A 27,445-nucleotide genomic window follows, 5' to 3' on the forward strand; every position below is an offset into this window, starting at 1 on the left:
TAATAATTATTTACGAGTATAACAATTTGATTACGAGGTTGTTTATGTAATTTTTAATAATTATACCATTTAAATTGCCTATGTAAAAGTGTTCTACTATTATTATTAATTTTGAAAGAAAATAATTTTTATAATTCAAATTTTATACATAAATTTTTATCTAAGGGAATTTTTATAATAATTTATGGATTTATATTAATTAATTAATTATACAATTTAGAATAAGAATTTTAATATTTAATAATAATATTTTATATATAAAATTGTATTTTGCAGTTCTTCTTGTACCTCCTATACTTCAACTTAATAATTAATCATTAATTTAACTTATATTTTAATCTACTTACTTTGAGTAGATTATTACAATAAATGTTCAGAAATTGTGAATGAAAATTAAAGAAAACAAAAAAAAAAAAACAAATTAATTTTATTAAATATTTTTGTTATTTAAATAAAATTAATTTTGAATTAATATTTAAAATAAATAAAATATAATATTAATTAATTAATAAAATAATAATAAAAATTCAACAACAATTAAAAAAACATCAAAATCATTAAAATTTTTTAAGGTTTTTTATTTATCTTGTTATACATAAAATAAAATGAGGCAAATTGGAAACGAGGTAAGTGTTATATTATGTTCTCTATATACATATGTATGTATGTATACTATATACAAACAATAAAATAACCTTAAGCATTCTCAAAAATTGTATATTTTTTAATTAAATTTCTAAATGTTTTTTTCTTATATTTTCTATTTATTTTTTTTTTCATCATCTATTCTTTATTTATATAAGATACCCTTTTGTTTTTCTATATAAATTATTCTACCATTATAATAATGTAAAATAAATATTGAGATAGAATTATGATATTATGTATAACAGTTATAAGCTCAAAAATTAAGAAAATTTTTAAAATTTTATAGAACGCATATAGTTTTAAAATTATATTTATTTGTTTTTGAAATTTAGAAAAATTGAAAAAAAAAAAACTATTCTATAAAATTTTAAAAATTTTATAGATCAATTTTAAAATAAGATTTGGTTGCTAAATTAATTGTTAGTACGAAATTTCGCGGTTATATTTCGTTTTTCCTAATCTAGCTTAGGTTTCTCTGATTTTCTTTTTTAGCAGCGGGAAAAACAATCAAAATTAATTATTTTTAAATATCTATAATTAATATATTAAATACAAATCGGAATTTGAATCCTAGACTATACATGTTTACTCGAACCATATGAACCCTGAGTATCATGTAGTCCAAGTAAACATGAAATTTATGAAAATTTTTTTCTCTTTTCAATTTTAATAAAATGTACACTGGGAGCGATATTGCATTTTTTAAATAAAAATTACCCTGTGTTTAGTGTGAAATTGTTTGAAATTTCACGTGGAAATTACATATACGAGGGTCACTATTTATATTTCGGGTCCAGCAATAAAAAACAAACATTTATCATTGGAAATGGTTTTATTGTTTTTCAAAATATTCCCCATGAAGATCAATACACTTTTGCATGCGCTGAAACCAATTTTCGTAGCACTTTTTCCACTCCGATTGAGACACCTCCAAAACATGGTTTTTGAACGCATCGACTGCTTCTTCAGGTGTTGAAAATCGTTGTCCACGCATTTTTTTTTTTAATGTGAGGGAATAAGAAGAAGTCATTGGGTGCTAAATCAGGACTGTACGGCGGATGACCCATCAATTCGACATTTTGAGTGCTCAAATAGTCCATTGTTTCAGCTGATTTGTGAGAGCTTGCATTGTCATGATGAAGAATGATTCGCCGGCGCTTGTTTGTTTTCCTTATTTGTTCGAAAACTTTCGGCAAACAGATGGTGGTGTACCATTCAGAATTGACCGTCCTACGTTCCACTAAAGGTACTGTGGCCACATGACCGGTTATACCAAAAAAAAACGCGATCATTTGCTTCGATGTGCTTCTTCCACGAACAACTTTTGTTGGGTTTGGCTCGTCTTGGAACACCCATACGGTCGATTGCTGTTTCGTTTCGGGCTCATATGCATAGATCCATGATTCATCACCTGTGACTATCTTATAAACGTCTTTTGACGCACCGCGATTGAATTTTTTCAACATTTCTTTGCTCCAATCGACACGAGCCTTCTTTTGTGCAATCGTCAAATTTTTTGGGATCCATCGACAACACACCTTTTTCACGGCAAGATGTTCATGCAATATCTTATGTACGCTGGTGGAACTAATGCCCAAGGATGCCTCAATCTCACAGTATGTCACATGCCGGTCCATCATTATCATTTCGCGCACAGCATCGATGGTTTCCGGCAAAACGACCGAAATTGGCCGACCTTCACGAAATTCATCCTGGAGCGAACGGCGTCCGAAACCAAACTCTTGGTACCAGCGATTTACAGTGGTTTTTGATGGTGCTTCATCACCAAAAGTCGAAACAAGTTGATCGAGACACTCTTGTCTCGATAATCCGCGCCGATAATCGTAAAAAATCATCGCACGAAAATTTTCACGGGACAATTCCATTTTTTGACCGAGATGAATTTTTCAAGTCACTGTAAACAAAACAATTCGCGCTCGAATGACAAAACGTTCTGAGTGAAGTTGTCCTAAAAAATGTCAAACTTTCCAATGGAAGTGTCAGATTGCACTTGGCAGCACTAGTATTGCCAGGACCCGAAATATAAATAGTGATTTACGTACCAGTTTGGTTTATACGAAATCGAACTTAATCTTGGAGCTAAATTAAATATTATTTAATTTTATAGTATAAAAATGTTCAATCTCCAAATTGTTATATAATTTTCTTTTACAAACTAGAATTTTTCAAAAAATTAAAAATTATATTAAAAATTATTTCCTTCATTAAATTTCTTCACACATATTTCTAATTTTTGAGCTTATTATATACTGTGAAAATTATCTGATTGATTATATAAGAATTTTGTAAATTATTTAAAGGATATATGCATGATGGAAATAGAAAGTAACTTTTACTTAAATAAATATACATAATTATTTTACAGTAATTATACATTGCAAAAATTTAAATAATTATTTATTATCTCTTTCTATTATTTCTCATGAAATTCCTTATCGTTAAATTATTATCTTTGCAAAAAAATTTCCATAATTTTTTTTTTTCTTATCTTATTTGCTTTTTGAAAAAAGATTGAATTTTGATTTATAACATTTATGCTTATTTTGAAAATTCTATAAAAAAAAACATGCGGAAAATTAAACGGACTGTGTAAATTAATTAGCTTATTAAAATATTTTCTTTTTCTCTGAAATTTTTTTCTGGGTGCACATTATTTAAAGAGAGGGCGAGCGAAATTAGGTTTAGGTCTTAAGACAATATTAGTTATCCACTTTTAATTATTTTAATGTAAATAAATATACATATACATTGCATTTAAATCTGGCAGCTTACTATCTATCAAAATTATATAAATATGCAAATATATAATTGGCATCGGATCTTATTACCTTTGTAATGATAATGGACCACTACCAAATTCAGCTTATAAATATTATTTGCAGAAATATATTAGCTTACAAGTACCGACTACATGGTTTCTATATTTTTCTTTTATATTAACTATGAATATGGTGTTATGGTTATTATTATTTAAAATAAAATTTTATTATTCTAGCGACATCTACAATATCTAAATGCCGAAACAAACATCATATTTTGTTTATTCAACAACAAAATTTTTACTGTTGAATAAGCAGAACTGACATTTGATCTATATGCTTTTAGATGTTTACTCTTGTTTTGTATTGTAAAACATCCGCTAAGATATTGCAGTAATAGTGTATTGGTATACATCATTCAGCTTATAAGGGTTAAATTATTAAATTATAGAGATACAGAAATAATGTAACTCGGATGCCAATAATGCTTGTTTAAAACCGTATTTAAGAGATGAAATTAAAAAATTTCAATTCAATTATTCTGGAAATCTTATTTCTTATATTTTCTTTTTAATGTGACGAAAAATTAATTGGCCGGTCTTTTTTACTTTACCTTATTTTTTGGGGTTTCAGACTAAAGAGTTTTTGTTCTTGTTTGATTAAGCATTTATACATATCAAAATAAAAGTAAATCTAAAAATAATTTACTTATAATTGAATTTAATATTCTTTTAATTAACTTTAATTTATTTTTATCTTGTATTTCAAATTAATGTCATTAAAATTATTTGAGTTACCTATTAAAAATTTAATTGATATTTCTCTTTTCTAAATTCTAATGAATTGATAAATCGGAAAAATATACCTAAATATCAAATGAATTCTTATACAGTTTACGACACAATTAATTAAATTCTATAAAGATTAATTAGATATTTAAAAAAAAAATCAAACGAAAAATGTAATAATAGAATTAGAAATTTTAAAATTTAACCCTTACTTTACCACCGGTTTCAAGAGAAAATCAATTTTATTTTGGGTTTTCTTGTGTATCTAAAAAAAAACTTAGTGCTCTCAATTATAATTAAATTTAATTTACGTAAATCTATGTAACTATAATTTGGGGAGAAAGAAAAATTCTTAGAACCGGAAAAAAAGAAAGGGTTAAAATTACTTTTCATTAATTCATAAAACGAATTTCTGTTTTCAGATTTTTTATATTTCAAATAAGATTTCTGATATCTTACAAAGAGTTTATCTTAAGTATGATTGAATTTAAGAAATTTTTATTGTTTATATTGTGCTTTCTGATCATTTTCTTTAAAAAAAAAGCACGACAAATAAAAAAAATATTTGTTTGTAATTTCTTTAGATGCTTAAATGCTTTCTACTTTATTATATATTTTGAATTATACAAGTATATACCATATGGGTTTTAAGTTTAAGTAAGAGAACCAAAAAGAAATTACAACAAAATTAGTAAACGTGCAATAAAAAAAAAAAATCTAAAAATATAATAATCAAAACATAAAAACTATGTTAAAAATAGCTCGCATCTAAAAGAAAAGTTGAAAATTACTTTGATCTTAATATGTGTAAATAAAATATTATGAATCAAAACAGAAAAAAAAATATTACAATCATTATTATATACATATATTCTTTCTTCTATTATATTTTCTTTTATTATAACTCTTATTATTATATTGTGCTTTCATTTGATACTCTGTGCATATCATATTATTATATTGTATATATCTAGGTCTGTGGTCATAAATCAAAGCAATTTAAATTGAATTAAGTGAATTTTCTTGTTTCTTACATACTTATATTTACATATAGCTATAATGTATTGTATGATATTAGGTGTGTTCTTTTCAAAAGTATATCTTTATGATTTCAGAAGTACCTTAATATTTTACTTCTACAAAATTCAGCATGTATTTTTAATACAAGCTGAATTGCCTTCTAAAATCATATAACTGCAATTTTGATGTGATTATTATTATAAGAAAAAAATTTAATGGAAATTCAACTACCTTTTAAATAATTTAACACGAAATGCAAGTATTATTTCACAGGAAGAATTATAGGAAGAAATACGTTAACTTACTCCTAAAAATATGCAAATTTATTGATAATGATTTATTTAACCATATTAGAGGAAGGCAGGAATTCGATGTTAACTACATTTGATTTATTTATGATCGCAGATTTAATGTAGGTAATTAAAATGCTGTCTTATAATAGATTACCGACTGGAGTTTACATTATACAGCCTTTTCTAATTAGACCATCGAAATTAAAAATTAAAGAAAATATAGTTATACAAGAAATTAATTTGTTTTAATATTTTCTTTTAGTTGATACATATTAATATTTTCATATAACAATTTATACTTTTATATAAGTTGTACGAAAAATTTGTTTTTCTATTAACAATTAAAATGTAGGACGGGACGGTTAGAAGCGGAACATAATGTATATGGGAGAAAGAATGAACTCATATATTTATATAGTAATTAGTTTTTAACACTTTTATATCTAACAATTTTCTTTTGATGTAACTTGAATTACATTCATCAGTATGCTCTCTGTTTTATGAAGTAAACGCTTTTCTATATGAAGAATATCAGAACTGGTCACTGATGTGCAAATATGTGTATAGAAACATTGAAATAACTTTCAATCATATATTATGAGCATGAATAATTATATTTTCTAATAAAATACAGTCAAGTTCATGAAAAAGGGTGTAGTTGATATATGAATTCAAACTAAATTTTTTATTTTGATATGAGCCAAACGTATCTTTTGTTATCTTTAATATCTAGCGTGGGGGCAGGGTATTCGAATAATAATATTCATTAACATTGGAAATTCAACTGGACACGATGTGAGGCACAAAGTACGTGTAGGAAGGAGCATATTGTAGAATATTGACAATAATTTTTTCAAATATCCTCTTCAGTTGTAACTCGTATGTAAGTGTACTCGCAAGCTGAATATTGGTTGATACGGTTAGCTGATATGAGGCATTACGGCAGTTAGATGATAATTTGACAAAAGAAAGGAGCCAACTGACAATTTATTTTATTTAATTACATGAGAGTAGAACACTATTGTCAGTGCGTCAGCGTGTTATACAACACACAACAAAAAATTATTAATACTTAAATACCTTATTGTAATTTTTATGGACATTACTGTACTGCGATGTATAACATACAAGAATGTTTAGCAAAATAATGTAAGAGATGAAGAATTTCAAAGCATCACAGAGAATTGAAATTTTTTTAATTTTTATATTTTTCCTTTTGTGTAAGTAATTTAAGCTCATTTTTATTTGAAAAGAAAAGAAAAAAATTTCTTTAGTGTCCAGCAATGTAAAACAGAAAGAAACTGCAGAATTCAATCCCATTTCCCATGTTGTTTTTTTGTATTGTTTTTCCTATATCTACTTACTTTTAGTAAAACGAATCAAATTTAATATCAACCTGGTAGATTTTTATTTAAAATTTTATTTGGAACCCCATTTTTTTCCTTCTTCTTCTAGATCGTGATTTTTTCATCACACAAGTATAAATATAAAATTTCTTATACTGAGCTGTGTCAGTCATGCACCTGTAATTCCGTGTTTTTTAGTTTTTTTTTTGTTGAAATAAAAAGAATATAATAACGATATTTTAATCACAAAAAAGCATTTCTACTTACATTTGTACAAATATTAAATTATAAGAACAATTTTAGGTATCTAACTGTGATAATTTGATTTTCTTTTAGTAATAGGGGGGCGAGGGCGAGGGAGAGAGGGAAGACTAACTAAAAATTACAAAAGTTTTCTATTGTAATTGACCATATGCTAAAAAGTATGTTGTATGGGGATTATATGTGCTATATATACAAAAGAAATTTCTTAGAAATTTTCGGATGAAAATGTTAAACTACGTGAAAATAATTTCAATAAACAATACTAATAAAGTATGGTTAGTTTAACAGTTCTATTAAAAACAAAAATGAATTTGTTAATTTAAGCGTGCTAACATAGAGAAATTCAACAGGTGAATTTAATTATAAAAATTCAATTGATTTTAGTATTACCAACACACTGTCCCAATTTAGTTACATGAATGAATTAACATTGAAAATTAAAAAAAAAACATCGTGGGTATTCAACCCTTTTTCTAACTTTTGTTGTACATTTCTAGTAAATTAATTAAATTTTACATTTATGCCAGTTACAGTTGTCAGCAAATCTATGCATTTAACTTTTTTTTCTGTGATGAAAGGTTTTCTATAGTTAATTGTTGGTTTTCATTGTTACAGTTGGCAACAGTACGTTTATATATTCACTGACAAAAATATGAAATAAAATTTTGACCCTCTTAAATTTAAACATATTCTTGAATGAAAATTATATAGAAGAGTTTCCTTAACTATGTGCAGTTCCCGCAATCATCAACCATATTGTATTATTTTCTTTATGTCAAATGGTCAGTGGTCCAATTAAAATTAATTTAGCGAAATATAAATTTCAGAACTTCACTTTAAGATTACAACACATTAAACCTCTGGCATTGAGTTTTAATCTAAAACAATTTGGAAGGAGTTAGGAGAACCTCTTCCAGTTCGGAAATGTGAGAAATTTCTCTTTTTTCAGCTCCGTTTTTTCCTGGAATCGACCTCCTCCAGAACTAACTGCAATATCTTATATAGTAATCATAACACACGACACAGATGTATGTCATGGATGTCAGGATATGGCGGAGGTAGAGGATGTGGAGCATGTTCTCTGTGCCTGTCCGTTTTTAATGTGGAAGAGAAAACGTACCTTGGGGGCTTATTCTTATGATGGCCTGGAAGACCTGTCCGAGGAGTCTTTTGCGCGGTTTTGGGCTTGGCCAGGGAGGTTGACTGGTTTGGATAGGGGGTTTGGTGGGTCGGATTGCATGGGGGTTGTTGGTTGTTGGTTTTGGGGGTTACTGATGTTGTTGTTGGTTTTGGGGGGCGCGGGTGTACGGGCTGGACCCCCCCTTTTGCTACTACTACAGTATTTATATTACAGGCAAAAACAGGAAAATGCAGTAAGGTGGGTTGTAATATTAAATTTAGCTTATACTGTTGATTTTGAATAACTTATAATTACGTGTGAAGGGTTATTTTTGTGTAATATTATACTGAATGTGCATAATCCCATATTACCTGTCATATGAGGTATAGAGAAAAGGTATTTATTTTGTTCTTGTTAATATAAGATTGAAAATTTATCTAAACGTGTATTTGCGTATGGTTGATGGGCTTCAATTCAAATAATTTTGCTGTGGACACAATATTTACATTGTTTTATACAAAACAATTGTTAATTAATACTCGCTTTTTGTAAAATAAAACAAAAAAAAATTATTTCAATTTCCTTTTCTTTGAATGTAAAACTTAAAAGGTTTGATCATTGATAAAATTGTGTGTCTACAAAAACCCAAACCTATATTAATTGTACAGTTTTTGAAACCAAAGAAATTCATTGAGAATTTATTCTTGGAAAATGTTTTTAAAAATAATTTTAGTAATTAACTGTATAACTCTAAATAAAATCGGGTGATATATTTTTACTCATATTATTTTTGTACCTTTTCACATACCTTCGCATATTAATGTTAATATGCATAAATGTGTACTTATGTAACAATAACGTATTTCATATGTTGCATGACACTAAAAGTATACAGTGCGTTTTATTAATATTTTTTTTTTTTTTTGTTATACTACATAATATTATTACTTACATTAAAAATATATTTTAATGGGATCCATAAGGATTTTTTTTTTGTATAACACAATTTCGATTTAAGGTGCATTGTACCATGAATATAAGTTCCGTTGTTTGCTCATTGAATTGTTACGGTTAAGTACCTTTCTATAGAACATTTTCCAACATGTACCTACATATGTAGATTCGATTCGAAATTTTTTTTTTGGTCTGATATAGCGTTCCGCTACTTTTTACTTATTTATTTTTCCTTGTATATGTACCATATTATAAATAGGTGAAATATCATATTAAACTACCGTGTTATCTGATACATTTGAAATACATATTGTTATACATATTTATATAACATTTTATACAGATAAATATGTCGTGTTTGTATGTACCTTTCTCTCTTTTTATTACATATGGCCATAATATTATGTGTCCACTTAAAAATGCCTACATATTAGTATATAAGTATTGATATATATATAAATATAGAATAAAAGTATCTACATTATTTATTTTTGTAAAAGTACAGAATTTATTCGTCTTTGTTTTTCAAATTTTGTGATTTTGTATAATGGTTAAGTGTGGTCAGTAATTGGTAAACGACTTGGTTAAAAGGGCCAAAAACGAGATTTAAAGCAATTAAAAAATTTTTTTCAAGAATTTTGTCGTGAACTTAAATCGTGTGCAATCTGCATCTGTAATACAAAGGGAAAGAAATTGTTATATTTTTTTCCCCTTGGAAAATGAGGCTCTTCAGCTCTTCTGACATAATTCTTATCCCCTCCTACAGTAGTACTATATTTAAGCCGCTGACAAATGACATGGTTGGAGCCAACTCATGCCGCTAGATAATTGTTACGTATACTTAAAGAGTTGGCTGATTCACGTTGAGGCTGAAAATGAATTTAAAATTGCACGCCATTCTGGGATGTTCATGTATTGGTACGCGAACATATATACACATTTATTATTGTTGTAAATATTCAAAATTGTTTAACATTTTATAAAAAAAAAAAACAGATGGCGTTGTTGTAATGCAATATTTTTTTTTCAATCGGTATTACTTATTTGTTAAAACCAATTCGGTTTGTGATATTTGAGTAGATATATTTAATATTTACGTGTACGTTATATGTAAATGTATCTGTGTGTACTCATACTTCTTATATCCAATATATAACAGATAGAAGATGATAGAGAATGAGACACAATATATGTATATATATAAAAATAACAAAAGGGTCAGTAAAATGTTACGAAATTTTATGTTACTCTTTATTTTTTTTTTTGCAGATTTTTTATATTTTTTGTTATATTTTTCTTTATTTTTACCGATTACCTTGCATAAAAAAAAATTGTTATATATGTAGGTAGTTCGCGTGTATACATGAGTTGGTTTAAATTTTGTATTAATATAGTTAATGTTTATAGGTATTTATTAAATATATATCACAATATAAGTATATGAAACGCTGTAGGAATTGGAGAAACATTAAAAACGTGGTTACTAGGTTTTATATATACGGAATTTTTCCTTTCCAATACAAATATGAGTTAGTATTGATTATTTTTTATTTATTTTTTTTGTTCTTTTTACCTTAATTTAGATCATTCTTTGTTTAGGTTTAACTTCTGTACGCTCAAAAATATTCATGCATTTCTGTTGTTAGAATTGAAAAAAAATAAGAAAATTATAACACTTCCCCTTGTCATTCCAATATAGAATTTAAATTTACAAAATTAAGGTATGTTATACAGCATGAGTTTCATTTTTTTAATAAATCTAGGGTTTGACCAAAAAATTTTATTTTTTGTATGTCTAATGTAAGTGGGGCACATTTAGTAATATTCTAATATTAGATAATAATATACATATACAATTTATAATTATTGCTTAGAAAATTTATGAAGCATTATTAAAATTTGAAAACAATAGAAATATTAAAATTAATTAGAACGAATAATATTTGAAATATTTTGTATTAAATATATATAGGGTAAAATATATGAGGCGAGAGATAAGACTATAAAATTTTAGGAAAAACAAAATATATATGTAAAATGAAATTGGAAAATTTTTTGGATGGCCTTGAAAATGGAAATGGTTGGATGGCATAAATATAAAATTTCCAGTACCGTATCCTATATTAAAAATTAAACAGTATACCATTGTACGTATGTGAAAATGAAATAAATAATAATTACCATAAGTTTCTGTACACATGATAATGTCTCGTATACAATTTATGAATTACATGAGTGTTTGAATAATTGTTTTTGCATATTGTTGCATAATAAAACACTTTACAAATTGAATACTTTACAATTGATAGTTGTAACTATATATAAAAAAATTACATTATACAAACAATTCCGAATATTATTAAGATTGATATAAATTAAATATTAATTAATAATAAATTATTCATAGTACTCGAATATAAGCTTTAATTCTCGACAAAGGATGCAAATTAAATTTTAATGATTCTTTAAACTTGCACAGTAATAGCAGTAGAAGATTATAATTTGAATGAAAATATGATATTTTAATAACAACTAGTAGCCTCTGTTAGCTGAGAAATAGCAAGATATCTGTTATATTTTGCTTATGTAAATTTTCAAAGAGTTGTATTCTAGAATTGTCCATTTTAGACATAGAATTTCTCTACAGGATACGTGAAATGTTCTACCGCTTCCATTAAATTTCGTCCGACACCAATTTTCTGTTCGTTTTGTATATATCATGATCATAAGTCCCAAGCACATTGATGACATTGTTCAAAATACTTTTAGTGGCCCCGAAAATAAGAGTCGATGTAAGAATGAATGCATAAGAAATTAATGGTATTATTGCGCTAAATATTATGGAGCTCAAGTATACTTTAAATTAGTATTACATATATATATGTTCATACATACCTATATGGATTTTATTTTAAAATTATAAAATAATGAATTGATTTACGCGGATATTAAAATATTTTATTTACTCAATAATATGACAGAGTTTTAAGCCACAATTAATTTATAATAAATGGATGTATATGAATACAACATATATACATATATTCTATATATGTGCTACATACTTATATACTATGCCTATATGGTATAATAAATATATTTATTAAAAAAATTGCTTTCATTTTTCTCAAATCTAGTTTCACTTCTTCAGCACTTTTTTAAATGATAACAAACGCGATTATTATTGATTTTGAATAAATACAATTAAATGGATAAAATTAATGAAGAAAATTATTGCTAAATAAATAATTTATATTTATATATGTATGTATATAAAATAAAATCTAATAAGATTTTCAATAAATAATTTTCTTTTTTTAAAATTATAAAAAATTTTCTATTTAAATTTGTAATATGAATATTAAATGCTGGTATACGCATTAAATTTTAAAATTTATTAGCTGTCTGCAATGTGGTTTTCATGATTATTTTAAACTATAAAAATACTCTGAAAAGGTTAAATTAAAGTTCATTTTATAAAATATATAACAGATTGAATTCATCTGAAATTAATGAAAAATATTGTGAAATATAAAAATCATTTAATATATTTGTATAATTTTGGAATTACACGCACTTACTGCATATTATACTTATTCCAAAATAGAAACTAAATTTACACTTAAATGATTTTGGTATTACAATATGTATAATAAATTAATTTTGAAATCATTTTAAGATATTCAATATTTATTGTGGTTAAACTATTAAATTAAAATTAAATCTAATTTTCAATAACGTGTATATAAGATTTTTATAATAAATTTATGTATAGTTCAATTAAAACTCTATTCGTCGATCACATAAATAATGTGGAGAAGCTTTAAAAGGCGGTTTCTCAATTTCTTAATATTAAGCCACTCTCTTTTTTTCTCTCTCCATTTGTTATACTAATTTTAGGTTTATCGTAAATTTTCTTATTATATTTATGTAAAATATCTTTTATATTGTAAATGAACAATATAATAGAATTAATTGTGGGTATTGTGAATAATTTTCTATATAATTTATAATAAATACGTGTATATTTTGTATTTTGTGCGGTATGTATATTGCAAAATTTAATTATGTATAATAGAATTGAAAAAGGGCTCACTTTCTTTTGTAATGAAATTGAGAGTATAGTGAAATCTTATTTGTAGGGAAAATTAATTTCTTTATTATTATAAATTGAAATTGTATAACAGATTAAAATTAGTATTTATAATATTTGATATCAAGAGTAGGTACATATACATATAAACAGCTTATACTGTTATTTGTTCACCCAGACAGATGATGCATTTGAAACATAAAATATATATTTTAAAATGCTATGCCGAAAGCACTCTTTGCTTGTTATAAAATCGAGCAATTTTTGGGTTATAAATAAGAATTTTGTATAAGAAGAAAATGACCAAAATAATTAAGACGAATTCGGCTCCCAATTTCGGATTTCCTGAAATTAATGAATTTTCTATTTAAATATAAATTTTCTGGAGAATAATAAAGAATTTGTATAACAGAAAAAGAAAAGAAGACAACGGGTTGAAATCAATAAATTATAAATTGGTTTTTCTCTGTAAATAAAGATCTTTAATCAAAACTTTATTAACACTTTTAAAAGCTTCATATTAAATCTTGTTTTACAGGAACAATATTATTATAGTATATCAAATTATAATGTAATTTAGTGTTCTATAAAAAATAATTTTATATAATTAATTTTCTTTATTACACTATAGGTATAATTACATGAGAGTATATTCGCAAAATATTTCAAGTCAATTTAATGTTGAAAAAAATATATTTATATTATATGCAATATTTAATAATCCAATTAATATGTCACAATATCTATATATTTATTTTATGATAAGTAATATAGAAAAACATTTAACTTGATTTTAAAATAATTTTATGATATAGAAAGAGGCCTTTTAAATCCTGCTTTATTATACTCTTCTTATATCATTCACTTTTTCTATTTACCAATTATTTAAGTAATTTAGTGAAATTATTTAAAAGAATGATTGTAATTTAATCGAAGGAAATAACATTTAATCGATTTTATTATAACAGTTTATTAAAGTTAAAATTATTATTAAAATATTTTAAAATAACTAGTATATAAAAAATTCTTTTGTTATTTTTCATGTAGTTAGAATTGAAAATTAGTTGTAGAGAAAAATAAACATAATATATATGTAAAATAAATTGTTATACACATATTGAAGTTTTCGAATTATTTTAAACACAAATTTCACAATATCTCAATTGTAATGAAATTGAACTTAGGTCACTTTAAAAAAAAAATGATTTGTGTGTAGTTGTTGTCATATTGTACAACTCTTTAAAGGCTGTAGATTTCATATGTTCCGAGATCTGAGAGAATTAATTTGTATAACAGTATCGAAAATATACTAAACGTTCCCTACTGGTGTAATTAACAAAAAATAAATTTTTAAAAATTTAAAACAATATTTTATAATTAGTTTGATGTTATTTCTTTAGCACATATTGCACATAACACTCTAATAGTTTATGTTTTAAGATTGAATTCAAGTTAAAGTATAATAGATACGAGTAATTTTATAGAATAATGTTTATTCTAATATATCAATGTGTGTATAAGAAAATAAGTTGTCAATAACAAATTTTATATATATAACACTTCATTATACAAATTTGTACATACATACACATATTTTTGTTTGTACATGAAGCGAATCATGTAATTATATTATCGTCTATGTGTTTCAACATCTATGCGATAAAATTGTTTTGACAATCAAAATAAAAATGTTTGTTTAATTTTTTTTTTGTGCAATTGATTTGGAAATTTTTTTTAAAATTTCATTGATTTTGAGACTTGGACTAAAAATGATGTCATAATTTGGGGTTTATTTATATTCGATATTTAATTAAATATTGCATACTTGTAGGCTCGAAAATTATTCATTTTCTGTTAAAAATTAGAAATAAATGAAAAATTATTAAAATAAATTTATTAAATAAAATTAATGCTAGTCTATTTTATTAAAAAATAAGTTTGTTCAGCGATACAAAGTTTTATTTAATTTTGTTCTATGATAAATTGCGGATCTTTAGAATGTAATAGCAAAGGGTTTTTCATATCACATTTTTATAATTCAGAAAAATTGCATACTTTGAGGCACTGGGATTTGACAATTGAAAAATTTTGTTATTCATAATCATAGCCTTACGGGCACTTAATATATACGGGAAATCTGATTGATATCGGACACGCATTACAACATAGACATAACAGTATGTATGTATATATATTTTCTTCTAATATCCCAAATATCTTGCTCAGGTTTATTTAATTCTAGAATTTATGAATTAAATTTTTCAGAATTAAAATTTTCAATTTTTTCCTAGCTTTTCTATTTTTAAAAAGCTACTCCTCGCAATTATTTTTTTTTTCAACTTTTTCAATGTTAAAACTTTCTAATTCGACTCTGTATAATTGTTTTATAAAATATAGTTTAAACGAGTATATAAATTGAAAATTTTAAAAGTTGTACTGTACATTGAAAATAGGAAAAAGTCAAAAATTTTCAAGGCTACGTCAACTTATTGTTGTTTGATTTTTGCTTTTTTTTTGTTGCATTATTTGAAATCTAGTGATTCAACTTCAGAATTGTTTGTTCTTTTTATATTGTTGTAAATTGCGTATAACATTATTGAATACAGATATACAAACAATATATGTATGCATGTACGTGAGTACATGTGTACTAAATAATTCGTCGAGACTTAATTTGAAACGTTTTCACCATATACATATACTAAATAATAACGTTAAAATATATATACAAATATTTTTAACTAAATTAAGAAGAGAGAACCGGTTAAAATAAAAGTTAAGTTAAAAATACAAGTATTATGGACACGGACCAAATACTTGTAGCATTTTTATTTTTTTTTTGCTTTTTGTTATAAATACGCGTTCAATATAAAATCAAGCGTGGAAAATGTTACAAATATATGTTATACGTGCATGTTTATAGCATCCATTATACTACATTCACGTTCAAACATACGGTATGATGCATATATTGAGAGAATAATAATGAAAACATATGCTTTACATATTATTGTCACATTTAAGAGATCCCGGTTATTATTTTTGTTGTGTTCAATCTATTGAATAATTCTAGCTAATATTTCTTGCATTTATTGTTATACATAGAGTTTTTTATTGATTTAACAAAAAAATTTTTTTGTAGTTTTCAACAATGTATGAATACTGAATTGTTGCCTGTTGGTTGTAAAAAGTATAATTTCAAATATTACTGTAAAAAAATTAATGTTGTTTATTTGTGTACGATTGTGAGTGATTGTTCAAATAAATGTTAATGTCATCGATCATAATAATATAAAAGTTAAACGATGTTAAAATTTTAATTTTAATTTGAATGAATGTTTTTTTGCCACTTTTATCTGTTAAAATATTAAAAATGGTTTAACACAACAAAATAATGTATGGAACGTATATACATGATTATTAAATCTATAATAAATCATCTGAATATTTTGTTGTAATTTGAAGTCAAACACTGTACAGGATTAAATTCATTTACTTTCCTTGATATCTTACTTATTTTAAATGAACAGACTCTATACAACAAAATTTACATATACCTTTTCCTTCCGTTGTTTGGAGTTAACGAGGCTTTAATGCTCATATTAAAGAAAAGATTCTTCAATTCTTGAGCATTATTCATTAAAACTTGTTATGAAGAGTTTGGGTATTTACGCAGTTTACTGAATACGTCTTGGGTATATCAAAGTATATGAAGTAAATGTACTGTTTATGTACATAATGAAGCAAAAAATATAGAAACCGAATTGCATACTTTTAGGAATATATGAAAAATATTTTAGAACTTATGTTATTGAATTCAAAAAACAAAATTTCAGTGTGGATTTAAATGGCAGATTTAGATTAAACGAATAATTTATAATCTATTCGGCTTATATGTACAAAATAATCTGAAACTTTAGTTCATTATCTATTTCACACAATTTTCAAAGAATTTCCTCATACGTCTTCCTCAAATATATTTCGGCTTAAAAGTTACGTCTATTGTTCTTATGAACTTTTCATTTAAACCAAGGGTATTAAGCTGAGATTTATGTAAGTATACGCACTAAAAATGTTGAATAGGCAAATTAAAATTGACTTATGACTTCAAAATGAAATTTTAAACTAGATTTAAATTTTATTTATCATTTAAGTAGTAACAGAAGAAAGTTGAACTAAAACAAAATATTTTTTTTTGGAAATTTTGCAAAAACCTCATTTAAGATCATCTTTAATCTTTATAATTATCTTTTTTTTTTTTAATATACGCTGCATATTACGCTGAGGTAAACAACGGATAAAAAAAACAAGATACTTAACGTATAATATATAAAAAGCTTAAATTTCATTTTCTCATTATAGTTAATAAAAATATAGTCATTAAATCTTTTAAACTTTAGTTGTAATTTAAACCCAAAAAAAAAAAAAAACAAGAAAAACCAAAATTAAGAAATAAAAACTTCATTTTATTTGTATATTGTTTGCTGTCAAATATTTGAAAGTATAAGACATTAAATCTTTTGACATTTTAGTAAATTATTATAGATCATCAAACATCTATACACACACATATAATTGTGTCAGTTTTGTGATGTATACCAAATTAACCGCAAAATTAGCAAAACAAAAACAAAAAAATGAAAATTGTAATCAAATATTTTTAACTTTTGTTACCCTTACCATATTTTACCATTAATATACATGAAATTGATAGACAATGTATCTAGTTAACTAGATTTATGTCATACTATTTAACTGTTATACAGAAAAATGTCTTTATCTTATTTATTCTTTCTTCTCACAAATTACAATATAATTAGGTAAAGAGTATGGAAAATATTTTGATGAAAATTGTTATTTCATATCCAATTTTAATCTTATTGTAATTTAAATTTTTTTTTTATTTATATCTATAACACCTATGTATAACAGACTTTTGTAGAGACGTTCAACTTTTGATTTCACTTTTGTTGACATTTAACTGACATTATAACGCTTATGCCACGCATATTATATACAAATTTCTCACATAACTTATATGTACTTAAAATAATTAGTGTAGAAATTTTTGAGTTCACATGTGTTTGTAATTCGAATTATATAAATGCAAATTTTGACAACATGATGGCTTTAATTCAGTTTTCATTATAAGTAGAAGTATATATGGAAGGCAACTCAGCGTGTCTCAGCGTGTAGTGAGGCGGCTTATACATGGACAATGAATTCAAGAGCTGTGTCGACAGATACCGCAGTGGTAGTGTCTGGTAGGTTCAACCATGCCGAAGAGGTCAAAAGGGGGTTTAAAAATCAAGAGAATCTCAATAAACATCAATTAACCTACCTATTTTCAATAAAATCTCGGTATATATACATACTTAAAATTTTATATTTGTGTGAGTGTACACATACATAATAAGTATTTAAGAAGCATTTTATTTTATTCGGACGATATCTTTAATGGCGTCCGAATCGCCAAAGATTACATAATAAGATTAACATATTGCTTATTATTGAATTTACGTACTTATTATTGGATTATTTGTAATATGAGATTAAAGTATATTAGAATTTTCCATAGTAAATCTGAATATTATTAAAACAATAATAGTAGTGTGTTCGTTTTAGTTTCTTAATAGGATATGAAAAAATAACTTAAATTGGCATACGTAATAAGCAGGATTATGAATATTTCTAGGTATAATTGACTTAAAAATTTTATTACTAATTTAATTAATTTTGCTTTTTTAATAATATAATTTTCATGTATATTAGATTTTGATGAAATTTGCCTATTATAGGTTTAAAAAAGATTAAAACTTTATGGGTTTCAAAAATAATATTAAATTGTATAGTAGCTATGATTTTCAGTTCACAGTTGAAAAAGATGCAATTCCTATTTCGATTACAAATTTACGAAGGTCAAATTTTTTGAATATTGTGTCGAACCTATTAGTTTTTTTCTCTTCAAATAATAATTACTTAGCAGTTTTAAGAAACAGCAATTCGACGATTTTTTATTATAAATTTTAATCCACTTTATATTGTTAACACACATTGTGTACCTATATTAACAAAACCATATCTATACAGGCATATATACAGACATTAATATTAAAGCAAGATCCTAAAACTTCAGTCCAAATGTCAAACTACAACGCCTACATTAAATTTTTCTCAAATATTCCAATACTCCCATACCTGGCATTTATGCTTGGAATATTTTGATTTTTTTTTTTATAATTTACACATTATGACGTTCCTAAATAACTACGTAACGTATCTAGATAACGTAAGTACATATACATACACTTTGTGTCCAAAGTATAATATTTAACATAAAAATTTTATTAAGTGTGTAAGTTATAAAAGTGAAAAACAAAAAAAAATAAATTTCAATTTCAAACAACGGTAAAACGTGAAAAATCTGGTTACAAATATTTTTAACCAAAAAAAGAAAAAGTAAAACAAAAACTGGAATTTTTTTGATTTTCCATTTCATGTACAACATGTGCAAATATGTTTGTATAACAGTAACATATTAAACTATTAAAATGACATCGCAATAATTATAATAACGGTGAAAAATTAAAAGTTTTTCTTGGACGGGAATTTGTGATACCAAAAAAAAAATACTAAAAAATAAAATTCCGGTATAATAAAAAGCAAAAAAAAAAGAAGAACAGAGAAGGAAAATCAAAATTTGAATGAATCAAAAAAAATTTGGTGCCGATTGACAACTATACGGACTAGGGATTAAATAAATTTTTAAATGAAATTAGGTTGCTTGATTCTACTATAAAAAGTAAAACGAAAAATTAATATTGGATCTAATACCAAATACAAATCGGATGAAGATTAGATAAGATTATTTCAATTAATTTTGAAGGTTATTAGAGGTCAACCACCTTAATAATGATTTGATTTAACAACTATTTTATTTTTACCCATAGTTATTCTATTATTGATAAGAGAATTTCTATTTTAAATAATAAATATCATGTGTGTTTTTTGAGTAAATATACATATCAGTATTATCCGATAGACATCGATGTAAACTATAATTAAATGCGAAGTACAACAATTATGTTTTTGAAAAATTGCTAATTTTCTGACTGAGTAGACCAGGGTCAGATTGATGAGCTTGCTGTTGCTTACTTCTATCTTATATGGTGACATCAGGCTTTCTTCCATTTTCAAATTAGTTTCAACCACCCTATCGACTGCAATGAGTTGGTATTAATTAACGAATTAAGAGCATAAAGGAGTAAGGGTTCGATCTTTTTGTTTTACGAAGTTAAAAATTATAACAAATTTAATCACATTTTCTTCTTAATCTTCTTAAATATTTATATAAAAATATTTAAAATAATATTTTAATTTAAGTCTACTTACAATTATAGGACGGACTGCCACCTGACGTATTCGAAGAAAAGTTTTTTTTTTTTTTTCAATTAAAAACGGAGTATTTCGGAAGGAAAGCAGTACGCACTTTGAAAGCCGAATTATACGAGTATATTCACAGATTTTACGATTAACAAAATTTATTTTGTTGATGTGTTGACGCAAATTAAAATTCCTCCTTAGAAGGAACTTTTGCTCCGTTACCCTACTTTCCCAAAAAGTGAAATATTTTACTCTTTCAGATTAAGTTTTCCAAAACTTATATTTATGAAAGTATAATGAAAGCGTAATTTAAGTTTCAATTTAATATTTTAATTTTCACTTGATTTTGGTCATATCGGCATTAAGTTCACTGTCAACTGATTGTCATTCGGTATACAGAACAAAGAGCATTTTCTATTCTTTTTTAGAATTGATGTACTGGTAACCAAAGTAGAAAGTAGTGAAAGCATTGTAACTGTAATATTAAAGAATTTCAAGTTAGAAATGGAAACATTTTTTTTGTATAGCAAACTTAATTTGAAATCAATTATACCCACATTTTAACAAAGTGAAATATTTATATGAAATCAACTTAAATAATTGAAATTTAAATTTTATGTTTATGCTTACACATATTGTGCATACTCTCATTGTACATGTACATATGCATACACACACACAAATGATTGTAATATTTAAAAATCTGGAAATAATATTATGGAGAATAAAAACTGTATAGGATGCTATTATATGAGTTTGGAGATTGGACCAATGAGAAAAAGGGGAAAGAATGAGTAAAAAAAATTTTGTAGAAAATCAATTTTCATTTTCATTTTAAAATTTTTTATTTTGTACTTCTTTTTTCCTCTTTATTTTCGCGTTAGCGGTTTTTGCTTGCGGTTTTTTTTTCTCAAACAAGTTTTTATAACAATATTGATGAATAAAATCTGTATAGATTTTAGTATGTACGGTATTATGAACATACATTCATATACGATTAAGTTGTTAATAAAATGTGAAAGATGATTAAATTTCTAATAGAAATAGAAAATTATCAATATACTTACACTTTACATACTTACACATGCATATTTATGAAATAAGCTCGTATACAATAAGTATAGTGTAAGTGTTTCAAAACACACTGTACAATTCATACGAGTAATATGCGTGAAAACATTGTTATAAGAAGTTCAATTGTAAATATACATAGTTAGACCTCGCACCCCTGTAAGAAAAGTATGTTAAGCTGGAAAATAATTTTTATCAGCTTTAAAGAGAATTGTATTTTTCTTCTAGCGGCATGAAGTATAGGTACTTATGCGTGTTATAGGAAGTTTTTAATTTATTCATATATTCATATCGAATTCAAATTTGATCTCTAGTTAATTATCGAAACACAGTTTGTTTTTAGTGACATAAGCTTATGTTAGAGAAAATGGCTTGTTGTTAAAGCCTTGTGAAAATGTCGAATGCCTTTTTTCGTGGTCTTTTCTTTTATTGGGATCACATTATTGAGGTAATAAATTTTTATCTCAGGGGGGGTGCGATGAACGTATGTACTTTCATATTACAAAAAAAAAAACTGTAAACGAAAGCGAATTTATCGGAATTAACTGTAAAAATAAAAAAATAAATTAAAATTTAAACGTGTCTATTGAAATAACCATATTTAAGTTAATTGCATGTATACATAAAATGCATATTGTATATTAACTGTTATACATATAAGCATATGGAAGTAAGTACGGATATGTATATTGTCAAATCAGCAGAGTGCTGAAATATTTTATTTTACCATAATCGTATAGCAGAATATCTAAATGTAGTTTACAACTTAATAAGATTATGGATTTTTAATTGTGTCTCCCTTTTTATTATATTGAAAGCATTTGTGATATGTGAAAATTTTAAAATTACAATAAAATTCTGGTTTCTTTTTTAGTTGTGCAGTTCCGGTATTTGTATATACGCGAGTACACGCAAATACACTAAGAAAAATGTAATGAAAATTTTTATTTCAAAAATTGTTAATTATTGAAATATTTGTGAAAACTTTAAAGAATTTTTAAAAATTCATTGATTAATTATTGATTACATATACTGATTACAAAGAGATTGAGAGTGTAAGTTTTAATTGCTCTCTCATTTCCGTTGCTTATATGCAGTTGACGTAGGGGGCACTTCAAGAATTTGAAGATTCTTGCAGATTGTGTCGGAGAAACTTCAGTATACTAAGAGGAGAAATCTCTGTAAACCGTCTAGAAGATTGTGATTTTCTCGCTCGTAGGAAAAAGGAAATGCTGGGGGACTTTTTTTTCACAGCGCAGCCGCTCATGGTTTGAGTGCTGTAAGTGCATGATCTGCAAGTCTACTGTCTATTGTTATAATTAATATTCTCCGGAAAATATTTTTAATTTCAGCAAATTGTTATTAATATGTAAGGTTCCAAGCTGTTTCTAATTTCAAAAATTTTTATTATATTTTACAACACTGTCTCATTTCATCCATGGGTGTGTGCATATATTTTTTATGATAGATTCATATATGTACAGCTGCTATAATAAAACAGGAAAAAAATTAAAATAATTGAAAAGGAAAATTAGACCAGTTTTAGTTTTTTTTTTTCCTTTATATTTTTTTTGTGTTAGAAAAACCATATAATAATATTAAAAGTGGTAGGTTTTACCATTTTACATATGCTGGTCAGAATATTGGTTTGGTTATTATTTTATTATTTCGTTCCAAGCTTTTTTTCATGCTTTCATATAATGGTACAATTGTTCAGAAAATCGATTTTGGTTTTAAGAAAAATAAGTAACAAATCGAATGTATTAAAGTAAGAGCCGTAATTATATTAAAAAATTTTAAATGGGTGCGATTGGATAGGAAAACTTAAATAAATTTAAAATTTTGTTGAAGTGCAAATGATTTACGTTTAAAGTATTTTCAAAGATTTTCACCAATGGACATTGTATCCATTTTTTCATGGGCAGCCATTCCCTATGTTGAATACTGAAAACATTCACCCACGATGATGTTGAAAACTTCTTAAAGCCAACGTAATTCAACATCCCAAGTAATTTGCTCACTAAATTTTAAGTATAGTTTTAAGAACGATTAACCGAAACATGAAGAGCGTCTCTATAAAACTCAAATGTAAGAGACTATATAAATGTTTATACTAGTAAGCTGGTTATAGTTCGCAGTATCAAATTTCCCTGACGCCTCTAGTATTTCATGAGTAATATTATATAATTTTTATAGTAAATTAAAAATTATTATTATAATTTACATTTTATGCCGATAAGGAAATGTAAATGATTGAAAGTTGTTATTTCTGTTATATTTTAATGAAATTGAAAAACAAAAATCCTTCAAGACGGAAGAAGTCAAAGTAATGCAGATAATTAATAAGTATTTTAAGTTAAAAACAAAATTTAATTTGCATAAAAGAAAAAATTTAATAATTTTTTTTTTTATAAATTACTTTCGAATTTTAAAGTGTGATAATTATACCGGTTACGCACGCATGCAATTTTTTAATGTGCGTATAAAGTAGATTTTTATCAATCACTGTTTTTCAATATTTGTGATTTTTTTTTGTGAAGCTTGAAGTGTTTTCTTTCCAGTTGAATATCATTTAAATTGTAATTTAATTTAATATAAACGTAATACAGTAAACTGTCGTATAAGTATTTCCGCCGTAGCAATATAACATAAATATTTCGGAGTTTTGAAATAGATCTCTTGTTTTGGGAAAAACACGTTGCTCAACAGCAAATTTTTTTTTTCCCACATTTTTCTATCAACTTTACATAAATGTAAGTGTCAAATCTAATATAATCGATTCTCATATAAATATTAATAAATGTCAATTGTCAAACCCAAAATTAGGATCGACTTGCTGCACTTGTCACGTCAAACACCCAATCATAAATGTTAAATCTTTAAAGTTTCAGTTGATGTTTTGTTGCCGTTATGTCAATGCCGTTAGTTTTCTCTACAATTTATATGTCAATATATTTTGTGAAAAAATATTTTTTTCAAAATGAAAAAAATTGTTTTCAAAATGAAAAAAATTGCCACCTATGTTTAGCATCTGTAAACAAAGATAAACAAAGCATAGCGTTGCAGATTTTCTGACATTTTAAGGAAGTGTCTAAAAATGAACGCAATACTTCGTCGTATTTGAGAGAAATTCAAAACTTTCTATGAAAATTGTCATTTAGAAAATTTCACATATAAAATTTGACATAACAGGCAGACAGATCTAACTTAAGTAGATTTTATTGTAATTATTCTTCAAATACATGTACTTGCTCTTATTATTAAGTGCTCCAGTATACATGAACTTCTTTTTTTTTAAATGCGAACTTTTTAAAGAAAGTATTAAAAAAATTTCAAAGAAAGATGAAAAAAATCTTTCTAAAAAAATACTTTAATAATAATTAATTTCATATTTTTTTTTTATTTTTGAGTATGAAAATTAAAATCAAAAAAAATTTATGTGTTCATTCAGTATGTAATTTTTTTCTGACTTGTTGTTTTTTTATTTTCTCGTGTTTTTGTCTTATAGATCACTAGCATGACCATTAGAAATTCATAATTTTTTACTGTATGAGAAATTTTATTTTGCATCTTCTATACATATTTCTCTGTACAAAAGATACGCTTATTAATTTTGAAATTAATGTTCATACAAATATTGTGTACATTTTTTATTAAGAAATATTTTTTAACTGCACAGTCTAGCATTAGGTATTTCATACTTTGGTGTGCACACGGGAATATGTTTCTGTATCTTGATATACATAGAAAATTATTAATAACATATTTTAATTTTTTTTGGAGATAGAGGTACTATTATGTGTTATTCCTTGTTCCTAACAGTGTGCAGCAGATTGACAATAAAGTCTTTGACTGACAGTTCGCGTTAAACTCTGTTTATTATAAAAATTTTAGAATGACGTTTCTTAAAATTTTTTTGTTTTAAGTAATTAATGTGATCCACTACAACTAATTGGCTTCAATCATTTATAAATTATTTAAATTTTCTATACTGTTGCAATATTCTATAAAAATTAATAATATTTTTAATATAAAAACCATTAGAGTATTGTGCGTATGTTACAAGTTGATATATAGGTCAAATAATATGACTATGTATGTATGTATGTTAATATTCGAAAATTACAAAATATTAACTATTTTTTCGAAATAACAATTTTTTTTTTTTGAATTTTAAGAATATTAATTTTTAAATAATAAAAATTTGAAATATTAAAAATATATTCAAAATTAAAATATTTAACAAATCGTCCATACTATGTTAAATTATTACGTTCAGCTACGTATATTTAACGTAATATTCAAATGTAACTGTAATATCTTTAACTTAGGGTTACCACATTTAAAAGTTTATGATTTTCGAAGAAGAATTATTAATTAGAAAAAAAATTTCTGCTATGTAAATGCAATTTAATAAATGTAATTTATATTTATTTAAAATTATCTAAATTTATCCTGTATTACCCAAATTTACCCACAATTACCCAAAAATTACTCAAAATTACCCACAATTATCAAAGATCGTCTAGAGTATATCGCCATAATAATGAAATTTGTTTTATTTAACTGCAATACGGCAACCCCTCTTCTGCTACACGTGCATTATTGCGTTATATTTGTCATAATTTGTGTCACTTGAAGAAGTATACATATATACTTCTTTTAGTAGCTTAATGTTTTTATATTGTACTTGTATATAGGTTTAGGCGCAACATATCATAAAATGTATACGTGATGTTTTGATATCAAAGGTTTGAATGAGAATACTTTTATAATAAAAATAGAGAAGAAGAAAATATAAAAAAGAAAAATTATGTCAGTTATAAAAAATAATAAAAGTTAAATTTTAATTCATATATGTAAGTACTTAAGTGGTATGCGTTGGGCCTATAATGTATGCAATATACACGATCTCTGAAGCGTTGAAGATTTTTGTTTTGTTTTCTTTTAATTTCAATTCAAAAATTCAAAAAATTAAATAAATTTGTTATGTTTTTTTTTTTTTATTTTATTGTAAAAGATTTTCAAGGCTAAATATTATTTAAATTTTTTTTTTCAAAATATAATTTCATTGTTGTATTATGCCTAAAGTCTGTGTGTACATGCCAAGCATGCATTTGTATGTCAGACGATCAAATAATGCTAGCAGACATAATATAATATTATGTGATGTGTATACGTATGCTGTATACAATTAAATATACAGCAAGATATTCTAATAAAAAAATTAATTTATTATTCACTAAAATTAAATTTTTATGAATATAATTATGATGTTAATCTTAAAGTATAACACTTTGTACTCGTAAAATCACTTTTTTATGATTTTACGAGTACAAAGTGTTGATTTTACGAGTACAAAATCAAACGCTTTCTTTAAAAGCGTTTGATTTTAAATTTGAATTGCAAACTCGTAAGTAACTTTCAGACGAATTTCTTACGTACGTGATTCATTCAAAGTTCCCAGTTAAGAATGGATTGACTAAAAAATGGTCAAATTTTTCGTATATTTCGACCGGGATATCAGCAAAATTTCTCACTTACGTTCAAAAAAAACAACATCAAATAGTATGATCTCGGCGTTCAATTATAACGTGCTCAATACGTAACTTTTACCAAGCTGAATCGACTTGAGCTGAATCGAATCGATTACAACAATATCTGAGTAATTTTTATTTTGAAATT

At 25.2% G+C, this 27,445-nt stretch overlaps 1 protein-coding gene across 2 annotated transcripts in view; it reads left to right on the forward strand.

The window, feature by feature from the left end:
• The first annotated feature begins 299 nt into the window (after window positions 1–299).
• LOC129618264 (uncharacterized protein DDB_G0288805) overlaps window positions 300–27,445 on the forward strand; it is a 61,350-nt gene continuing 34,204 nt past the window's right edge. The window contains exon 1 of one of the 2 annotated variants that reach the window (XM_055533058.1): window positions 300–626. In XM_055533058.1, the coding sequence (XP_055389033.1) occupies window positions 606–626 (21 nt within the window). In that variant the 5' untranslated portion in view covers window positions 300–605. The remainder of the gene's footprint in view (window positions 627–27,445) is intronic. The other variant, XM_055533064.1, reaches the window with a different exon arrangement.

The sequence above is a fragment of the Condylostylus longicornis genome, unplaced genomic scaffold (assembly GCF_029603195.1).
Source record: "Condylostylus longicornis isolate FDR11 unplaced genomic scaffold, ASM2960319v2 ptg000006l, whole genome shotgun sequence".
Taxonomy (NCBI): domain Eukaryota; kingdom Metazoa; phylum Arthropoda; class Insecta; order Diptera; family Dolichopodidae; genus Condylostylus; species Condylostylus longicornis.